The following is a 10,000-nucleotide window of genomic DNA, read 5'->3' as shown; positions in this document are numbered from 1 at the left end:
AATATTCTTTCCAAGATATCCGAGGCGTTTCGATTCCGATCCGAGCAAGTGCGCGTTATCACGTTCAAATGTATGGTTTAGATTTCTTTCTGATGTTTCGTGTCCGTTCCGACGCGTCGTTTCCGAGCAGGTGCGCGACAAGCTTTAGTCTGCCGTACAAGAACTTCATGAAATAGAAGACCAGATAGCAAATATTATTCATTATGATTGTATATGACGCATACAGCCATGGTGGGCCAGGACTTAGAGCGGCTTTTTTTTTTCCTGTGCAAATTTTCTCCCTCCGAAAAGTAGCAGGATATTGAGTTATTTGATTCAGAAAGTGGATATCCAGAAAGGAATGATACAGAATTGCAATACTAATAGATTTGACATTAAATAAAAGTGTGTGCCTGACAGGTTTGTAGATGGTACTGAAAGCGTGTGTATCAGAGTCTGTAGGAGGATTATCTGCTTAGTAGAGAGAATACAACATATATGAGTACATTTTAAAATCTTATATGGCAGTTTTAGCATTATTCTGGCAGCCAGCAGTGACTCACAACAACTGAAAGTTTATATACAATTTACAGATAACATTTACCTGTCAACTTCTCCAATAGAACCTCACTCCACAAGAAAAAAAAGAAAAATATAGTCCTATCTCCTCTTCCAAAATCATCAAAAGTCTTACTTAAGCTTATCACAGCAGCCTCGTCTTGCGTGACGCCGGAGATAATGTCCACCTTGTTGTACCATCCCTTCCTCAGGAGAATGGCGGGGTAGTCTGGCAGGAAGTGGCCATCCACACGTGGCATCATCACTTGCGGAGCGTTGTTAAAGATCTGGAAAAAGGGAAATGCTCCGGATTCTAATGTGTGTTTTGGCGTTTTGTTGAAGGGTTGTTTGTGGGTGATGGTGATGATGTGATTATATGTGATGATTGGTGATGATGTGATTATATGTGATGATGTGATTATATGTGATGATTGGTGATGATGTGATTATATGTGATGATTGGTGATGATGTGATTATATGTGATGATGGTGGTAATGATGATGTTGATGCTAATGATGATGGTGATGGTAATACTACTACAACTATCACTCATGATGATATCAATGACACTAATAATAGTAACACCAGGGATGCTATCATATGAGAGATCATAGAAAATGAAAGGCATAACCATGGTCCTTAAAAAAAAAAAAAAAAAAAAAAAAAAAAAAGTAGCGAATGAAAATCTCAAGGGTGGCTTGAAGTCACATGAACAAAGATTACAAAAACTTCACCCAACGGACAATGAAACATTACCTGAGCTGTTTGAAAAGTCTTTTCTTACATAATGCTTTTGAATTACTTTCGTAATGGAGCAACTAAAACTCCTTAATTCTAAAGTTTAAGAGGAGGACCACATCCTTTCGTAAAAGTATCACGCCATTTCACAAAAACTATTTGTATGTTTTTATTTCCTTTTATACGGAAAACGTTACAGTATTCCAAACTTACAACGAAATCTTCCTGAGCTGAAATCAAGTCTTGGTAAGGGACGTCTCTCAAGCATGCGACAAGTCCTGCGCTGCTCAATGGGTACGGATCACTCACGCTTGAACAGTTGAACATTTCACCGATCTTTCTGGACACTTGTTTGTGATCTTCCCTTATTGCCCAGGGGCACAGTGTGGTTCCTGACTGCATGATTGCTTGTTTGAACAATCCTGGAGGTTAATGGTAAAGTTTTAGATAGTGTGGACATGGGCAATAGAATATGAGTAGTTAGTTAAATCTAGTTTAGAGATGATTTTTTTTCTTGTCTTCAAATAGGACTCGCATAAAAAAAATGCATTCTTACAAAATTGGTTTATTGAAAAAAAAAAAATACTCTATGTATGAACACGGTAAAATTATGTTATTATTCATATTAACTGGTGTTATGCATACGCATGGCAGGGATGCACTTTGACATCAACCTTACCTGAAGACATGGGGGACAGGACATGGAAATGCACCGACGCTCCCCCAGCACTTTCCCCGAAGATAGTGACCTTGCCTGGGTCACCGCCGAGGTCATGGATGTTGTCTTGTATCCACAGCAGAGCCATCCTTTGGTCCTTCAGTCCTAGGTTGCCAGGCAGCTCACTGTCCCCGGTTGATAAGAATCCTGTATGTCAGAGATGCTTCGGTAAGACTTATTTTCAATGTCAAACTAAAATTTCAGATGGCTAATGTCTACACAGAAAAGGCCAACTGAATTCCAGAATCTTCTAACTAGGCCCATCTAGAGTCACTGGGCCTATCGAAAAGTTAGGTACTGACCCAAAGTGGCCAAGCGATACTGTATGACCACGAGGACCACATCCTTCGTGAGGAGAGGAAGGGGGCTAAGGAACTCAGCGTAGCCGTTGGTGAATCCGCCGCCGTGAATCCACACCATAACAGGCAAGTTCGACCGGTACGGCTGGAGAAAAGTGGACACGCAGACCGACCGGTAAGTTGGGTATGGGAGGGGGCAGTTATATCATGTTGATTGTTTAATTTTGTTATTCATATCAATTACGCAAAATGGATTTGAATATCTATGCCATCTCTATGTAAGCGATGAGCAACTTCAACAGCAATGGTATTGTTTATAACATCAGTAAACAATTGACACTTGACCTTTAAAATATTGTCCGCTGAAAGATACCAAGCATCTGATACTGATATGCCTTCTGATTATTTTCCCTTTAAGATATTGGGTTAACTTCTCGGTGCATAAACTTCTTCATTGAACTCACTAGGCCTTACCCGAGGCGTGTAGACGGAGAGATAGAGGCAGTCCTCTTGCCCTTCTACAGTTGAATTAGTCAACTGCGGACACTTCGGTGTCTCGATGGAGCCATTCCTTACCCCTGGCCATGGACCTGAAGGAACAGGGTCCTTACGAAGAAGGGACCGGAATTAGTTTCATCTTCACTCTGTATACTATTCCATCTATCCCATGTATGTAATTCTTCATATGTAACAACATTCTGTATAACGAAATTTGTACTAAGAAGAAGAAAACAATCTAAACCTTGAGATATCTCACCTTGAACCGGAGGTTACCGACAGGGGGCTCAGCGAAAGGAATAGTCCTGAAGCTATAGAAGATCCTCCCATTCCCGGCCTCTTCCTGGGCCCCAAGGATCACGCCCTGTCGGAGAAGCACCTCCACCGTGGGCTCTGGGAGAGTTGTGACCTTCTGCTGCTGCGCCGTCGACGGTGCAACCACCCAAGTTGCCATTAGTAAAACGACCAACATCATGGCGTCACTCCGACCGACCATCTGAAACCCAGTTGCTTTTTACTTTTTACGTGTGTTTGTAAGTGTTATATGGGGCTTGGTAGGAGGGTTGCCTATAATGTTGTTTTTTTCATTGCTGGATGAGACAAAAGTCATAAAAAGAAAATCCTAATTGAAAAAAGAATAGAAAATAGTTCAAGGGCAAAATAATCATCGACTTTGTTGCTATTTTCTACCCTCATCACTTTGCTGGGACGAATAATATTACCGAAAAAAGAACAGCAGAAACATTCCCTCATCAAATACACGACTGATAATCATGGTCTCTTTCCTCCGCATAGGTTTAATGTTTAATTCCTTACGCGTGAAATAACTATAAAACCAATGAAGGACAATGAAGGAGAATATGTATGTGTGCGACTGTGTACAATGTACGGGCGCGTTTATGAATGAGTATCTGTCTATCTATCTACACACTCGCACACACTCACATATATATATATTGGTATACAAGTATAGGTATATAGGTTTATTTGTCTATCTATCTATGCTGTATATATATATATATATATATATATATATATATATATATATATATATATATATACATAAATACATAACATATACATATATATATATATATATATATATATATATATATGTATATATATATATATAAATATATATATATATGTATATATACATATATATATATATATATATATATATATACATAAACAAACACACACACACACACACGCACACACCCACACACTCACACACATACTCACACACAGACATATATTAATATATATATACATATATATATATATAAAATATATATATATATAATATATATATATATATAAATATATACATATATATATTAATATATATATTAATATATATATTAACACACACACACACACACACACAATATATATATATATATATATATATATATATATATATATATATATATAAATATATATATATATATATATATATGTGGTGTGTGTGTGTGTGTGTATGTGTGTTGTGTGTGTGTGTGTGTGTTTTGCGCGCGCGCACACACACACACACACACACACACACACACACACACACACAGAGATATATATATATATATATATATATATATATATATATATATATCTATATATATATATGTATATTAATATATAATATACATATATTTATATATATGTATATATATATATATATATATATTATATATATGTATATATACATATATATATATATACATACATATATATATATATATATATATATATATATATATATACACACACACGTACAGTATATATAGAAACATATATATACACACATATATATACACACATACATGAGTTGTTTTCTTAGCACCATCGCAAAAGAAGAATAGAATCCACTTCTCTAATCATTTGCGATAAAAAAAAGGATTAGACCGGATCACTGTCAATAAACCGAAAACGTAGGGAACTGAAAAAAAAACTATTTAATTGGGGGGTGGGTAGGATCATTCCTTTTGTAATGTCTCGTATTTTCCTTTAATTCATTATTCTAAATTCATTGATATGGTAAGAGAGAAAAAAAATCATTGTTTGAAATGACACTTTATTCATCTTGTTTACATTAGTCAGTAGATAATGCCAATGAAGGTTACCAGTGGTGGCACATTTGTATTCATGAAAGTTACAAGATAAATTGATGTTTACTATCAAGCTGAAGAATACATTTTGTTATTCATTAGTATTCGTAAGCTAGGACAACATATTAGTTGCTAAATACATATCAGATATATATCAACTTGTACCCTAAGCTCTATTGAGTGATATCTGGAGTGAAGACGTCATCTGGCCAAGTTTATTGAAAAGGCAGATCTATGCAGCCCGGCAAACGGCACGTGAAGAAGCGTTCAGGATACAGCCTTTTGTTAATCATCGTCGGCATGTTCTTCCAGAACTCACGGATCTGAAACAAACGATGGACATAACGAGAATTATTACCTTTTGGACATGGCGAGAATTACTAGCTTTTGGACATGGCGAGAAATATTAGCTTTTGGACAGTGAAGTGAAAAAATGGCTAAAAGTCATTATAGGCTCAACTGAAACAGGCACTACCCTGACTAAAAGAACAATTTCCTTTTCTTGAGTTTGACTAAAAGAGTACTCTTGAGACGATGAAAAAGGACAGGCGTACAAGCACTCCACCCTCTGTACAGGTCCGTGCTTAACGCAAACGATACAACACTCCCTCATATATGATTTCAAACCTTTTAGATTTACCGGAAAGCTACATAAACATTAACTAGAATGTAATAATACCTTGCAATTATCGAGGGTTTTCATTTCAGGTGAGGAAGTGATAGCCAAGTAAGAGTCTTTGGAAATCGTAGTCGGAGTCCACCTAAAGCCGAGGGACAGGTCGGGTGTTGGGTTTCTGGAAAGGAGAAAAGCAGAAATTAGGTACTCCTGTGATGAATAAAACAACTTGGTTAATAACTCTTGATATGGAAGTACTATTATTAGTGTGCAAATACATACACGGTTTACTGAGACGTTAATCAAAATCCAGTTTGTGGGAAATCATAGATATCGCGGAGACATGAAACCGCATCTGCATAGAGGTGATATCCTAACACGATACAGGAATTGGTAATTTGTCCTTACTCATGATAACTCTTGACAGTGAAGTATTACAATTACGATTATGTGCATGGTTTGTAAATGCCGATGCGAAGTTGCGAAGTTGCTCTTACCCATTGGTAGCGAAGTTGGTCCAGAGGTCCACCATGATTCGACTGACGAAGAGATCCTCCTGCCGATCTAACGTACTGTTGTTTTTCTCTTGACTGAACAGATACTGAATGTCATCTACATGTCCGACATCTGAACGGGGAAAGATGTTACACTGTATAATTCGTTACGTTATGGTGATTTGCCAAGCATTAGTCTAGCTTTATATTTTTGTCAATGACACTATTACTTTCGATGTAATGACGTCAATAACTATTTTACCATATATCTTCTCAGATCCCGGGTGAAAGAATTTTACTTACAGTCTTTGAACCAGTCCGGTACAGTTGGGAATAGGCCAAACACAAACTGTTTTCCTCCGCGATGCTGTAACTTGTATGTATACACGTTTTGATGTGAAGTTCGAAGATGCTGACTGACAGCATCCAGGTGACATATGTCGAACATTCTGTCACTGAAAAGCTGCGACGTTTCGTGTTACCATTGGGAACTATTTTCATTTTGTAGGTTGTGTTAACAGGCCTACTCTAACTCGGTAAATGCATTCAATCTATCCTCATCATAATCACTATGTTACAATAGCGATATTATGTCATCCCTCTATCTTCTTATCACTATCCTCATTATAATTATAGCCTAGATGAGGATAATTGATTATCTTAAACATTACCATCCTTCAACATCAACATAACCATTACCCTCATCATCATAACCATTAATCATCACAAAATATTTACCCGAATAAGAGGATCTCGCTTCTCCTCTGTCAGCTCAATGGGACCCAGGTAATGGTGGAAGGCTCGGCGGGCTAAGTACTCAGGGTCATCTTCCCAAGACTCGAAAATCAGTGAGAGTGGACCGTTGACAGTGAAGTTCTGAACCAGGTCGTTTGCCACGGATTCGGACAAAGTGTAAACTGGTTGAGGGAAGGAAATAGACAGTTATTTAGTTCTGCGGAGGGTAGTTTACATGATGGGAATGGTTGAGGACTGTATTGGAACGAGGATTCCAGTGTTGTGGTTTTAGTCTCGGGTTATTAGTTACAGTTAACCTAATACAACGTTTGCTTTTGGAAGAAAAGTCAAGGAAATTTAGTCTGCCGTACAAGAACTTCATGAAATAGAAGACCAGATAGCAAATATTATTCATTATGATTGTATATGACGCATACAGCCATGGTGGGCCAGGACTTAGAGCGGCTTGTTTTTTTCCTGTGCAAATTTTCTCCCTCCGAAAAGTATCTGCCGTACAAGAACTTCATGAAATAGAAGACCAGATAGCAAATATTATTCATTATGATTGTATATGACGCATACAGCCATGGTGGGCCAGGACTTAGAGCGGCTTGTTTTTTTCCTGTGCAAATTTTCTCCCTCCGAAAAGTAGCAGGATATTGAGTTATTTGATTCAGAAAGTGGATATCCAGAAAGGAATGATACAGAATTGCAATACTAATAGATTTGACATTAAATAAAAGTGTGTGCCTGACAGGTTTGTAGATGGTACTGAAAGCGTGTGTATCAGAGTCTGTAGGAGGATTATCTGCTTAGTAGAGAGAATACAACATATATGAGTACATTTTAAAATCTTATATGGCAGTTTTAGCATTATTCTGGCAGCCAGCAGTGACTCACAACAACTGAAAGTTTATATACAATTTACAGATAACATTTACCTGTCAACTTCTCCAATAGAACCTCACTCCACAAGAAAAAAAAGAAAAATATAGTCCTATCTCCTCTTCCAAAATCATCAAAAATCTTACTTAAGCTTATCACAGCAGCCTCGTCTTGCGTGACGCCGGAGATAATGTCCACCTTGTTGTACCATCCCTTCCTCAGGAGAATGGCGGGGTAGTCTGGCAGGAAGTGGCCATCCACACGTGGCATCATCACTTGCGGAGCGTTGTTAAAGATCTGGAAAAAGGGAAATGCTCCGGATTCTAATGTGTGTTTTGGCGTTTTGTTGAAGGGTTGTTTGTGGGTGATGGTGATGATGTGATTATATGTGATGATTGGTGATGATGTGATTATATGTGATGATGTGATTATATGTGATGATTGGTGATGATGTGATTATATGTGATGATTGGTGATGATGTGATTATATGTGATGATGGTGGTAATGATGATGTTGATGCTAATGATGATGGTGATGGTAATACTACTACTACTATTACTCATGATGATATGAATGACACTAATAATAGTAACACCAGTGATGCTATCATATGAGAGATCATAGAAAATGAAAGGCATAACCATGGTCCTAAAAAAAAAAAAAAAGAAAAAAAAAAGTAGCGAATGAAAATCTCAAGGGTGGCTTGAAGTCACATGAACAAAGATTACAAAAACTTCACCCAACGGACAATGAAACATTACCTGAGCTGTTTGAAAAGTCTTTTCTTACATAATGCTTTTGAATTACTTTCGTAATGGAGCAACTAAAACTCCTTAATTCTAAAGTTTAAGAGGAGGACCACATCCTTTCGTAAAAGTATCACGCCATTTCACAAAAACTATTTGTATGTTTTTATTTCCTTTTATACGGAAAACGTTACAGTATTCCAAACTTACAACGAAATCTTCCTGAGCTGAAATCAAGTCTTGGTAAGGGACGTCTCTCAAGCATGCGACAAGTCCTGCGCTGCTCAATGGGTACGGATCACTCACGCTTGAACAGTTGAACATTTCACCGATCTTTCTGGACACTTGTTTGTGATCTTCCCTTATTGCCCAGGGGCACAGTGTGGTTCCTGACTGCATGATTGCTTGTTTGAACAATCCTGGAGGTTAATGGTAAAGTTTTAGATAGTGTGGACATGGGCAATAGAATACGAGTAATTAGTTAAATCTAGTTTAGAGATGATTTTTTTTTTTTTTTTTTTTTTTGTCTTCAAATAGGACTCGCATAAAAAAATGCATTCTTACAAAATTGGTTTACTGAAAAAAATACTCTATGTATGAACACGGTAAAATTATGTTATTATTCATATTAACTGGTGTTATGCATACGCATGGCAGGGATGCACTTTGACATCAACCTTACCTGAAGACATGGGGGACAGGACATGGAAATGCACCGACGCTCCCCCAGCACTTTCCCCGAAGATAGTGACCTTGCCTGGGTCACCGCCGAGGTCATGGATGTTGTCTTGTATCCACAGCAGAGCCATCCTTTGGTCCTTCAGTCCTAGGTTGCCAGGCAGCTCACTGTCCCCGGTTGATAAGAATCCTGTATGTCAGAGATGCTTCGGTAAGACTTATTTTCAATGTCAAACTAAAATTTCAGATGGCTAATGTCTACACAGAAAAGGCCAACTGAATTCCAGAATCTTCTAACTAGGCCCATCTAGAGTCACTGGGCCTATCGAAAAGTTAGGTACTGACCCAAAGTGGCCAAGCGATACTGGATGACCACGAGGACCACATCCTTCGTGAGGAGAGGAAGGGGGCTGAGGAACTCAGCGTAGCCGTTGGTGAATCCGCCGCCGTGAATCCACACCATAACAGGCAAGTTCGACCGGTACGGCTGGAGAAAAGTGGACACGCAGACCGACCGGTAAGTTGGGTATGGGAGGGGGCAGTTATATCATGTTGATTGTTTAATTTTGTTATTCATATCAATTACGCAAAATGGATTTGAATATCTATGCCATCTCTATGTCATCATTTATTTATGTAAGCGATGAGCAACTTCAACAGCAATGGTATTGTTTATAACACCAGTAAGCGATTGATACCCGACCTTTAAAATATTGTCCGCTGAAAGATACCAAGCATCTGATACTGATATGCCTTCTGATTATTTTCCCTTTAAGATATTGGGTTAACTTCTCGGTGCATAAACTTCTTCATTGAACTCACTAGGCCTTACCCGAGGCGTGTAGACGGAGAGATAGAGGCAGTCCTCTTGTCCTTCTACAGTTGAATTAGTCAACTGCGGACACTTCGGTGTCTCGATGGAGCCATTCCTTACCCCTGGCCATGGCCC

At 38.1% G+C, this 10,000-nt stretch overlaps 2 protein-coding genes and 1 pseudogene across 4 annotated transcripts in view; 1 reads left to right on the top strand and 2 right to left on the bottom strand.

Annotated features, from left to right (window-relative positions):
• The window catches only part of LOC147467695 (juvenile hormone esterase-like), a 16,626-nt gene that overhangs the window by 2,934 nt on the left and 3,692 nt on the right, over positions 1-10,000 (bottom strand). The window contains exons 2-7 of the mRNA XM_086530833.1: positions 3,051-3,287; positions 2,768-2,899; positions 2,297-2,438; positions 1,956-2,141; positions 1,490-1,698; positions 674-824 (exon numbers count right to left, since the gene is read on the bottom strand). Coding sequence (XP_086386959.1) covers positions 674-824; positions 1,490-1,698; positions 1,956-2,141; positions 2,297-2,438; positions 2,768-2,899; positions 3,051-3,287 — 1,057 coding nt within the window. The remainder of the gene's footprint in view (positions 1-673; positions 825-1,489; positions 1,699-1,955; positions 2,142-2,296; positions 2,439-2,767; positions 2,900-3,050; positions 3,288-10,000) is intronic.
• On the top strand, positions 4,251-4,414 carry LOC147467696 (small nucleolar RNA SNORA23; annotated as a pseudogene).
• LOC147467694 (juvenile hormone esterase-like) overlaps positions 4,846-10,000 on the bottom strand; it is a 10,325-nt gene continuing 5,170 nt past the window's right edge. For all 3 annotated transcript variants that reach the window (XM_086530830.1, XM_086530832.1, XM_086530831.1), the window contains exons 3-12: positions 9,884-10,000; positions 9,397-9,538; positions 9,056-9,241; positions 8,584-8,792; positions 7,773-7,923; positions 6,745-6,923; positions 6,310-6,469; positions 6,010-6,139; positions 5,576-5,690; positions 4,846-5,219 (exon numbers count right to left, since the gene is read on the bottom strand). The exon at positions 9,884-10,000 is cut by the window's right edge and continues 15 nt beyond it. In XM_086530830.1, the coding sequence (XP_086386956.1) occupies positions 5,112-5,219; positions 5,576-5,690; positions 6,010-6,139; positions 6,310-6,469; positions 6,745-6,923; positions 7,773-7,923; positions 8,584-8,792; positions 9,056-9,241; positions 9,397-9,538; positions 9,884-10,000 (1,497 nt within the window). In that variant the 3' untranslated portion in view covers positions 4,846-5,111. The remainder of the gene's footprint in view (positions 5,220-5,575; positions 5,691-6,009; positions 6,140-6,309; positions 6,470-6,744; positions 6,924-7,772; positions 7,924-8,583; positions 8,793-9,055; positions 9,242-9,396; positions 9,539-9,883) is intronic.

Source organism: Penaeus japonicus, unplaced genomic scaffold (genome assembly GCF_977035675.1).
Source record: "Penaeus japonicus unplaced genomic scaffold, GWHDUDI00000001_assembly GWHDUDI00000034, whole genome shotgun sequence".
NCBI lineage: Eukaryota > Metazoa > Arthropoda > Malacostraca > Decapoda > Penaeidae > Penaeus > Penaeus japonicus.
Note: the sequence above shows the minus strand (reverse complement) of the source record. Positions and strands in the feature narration are given on the sequence as shown.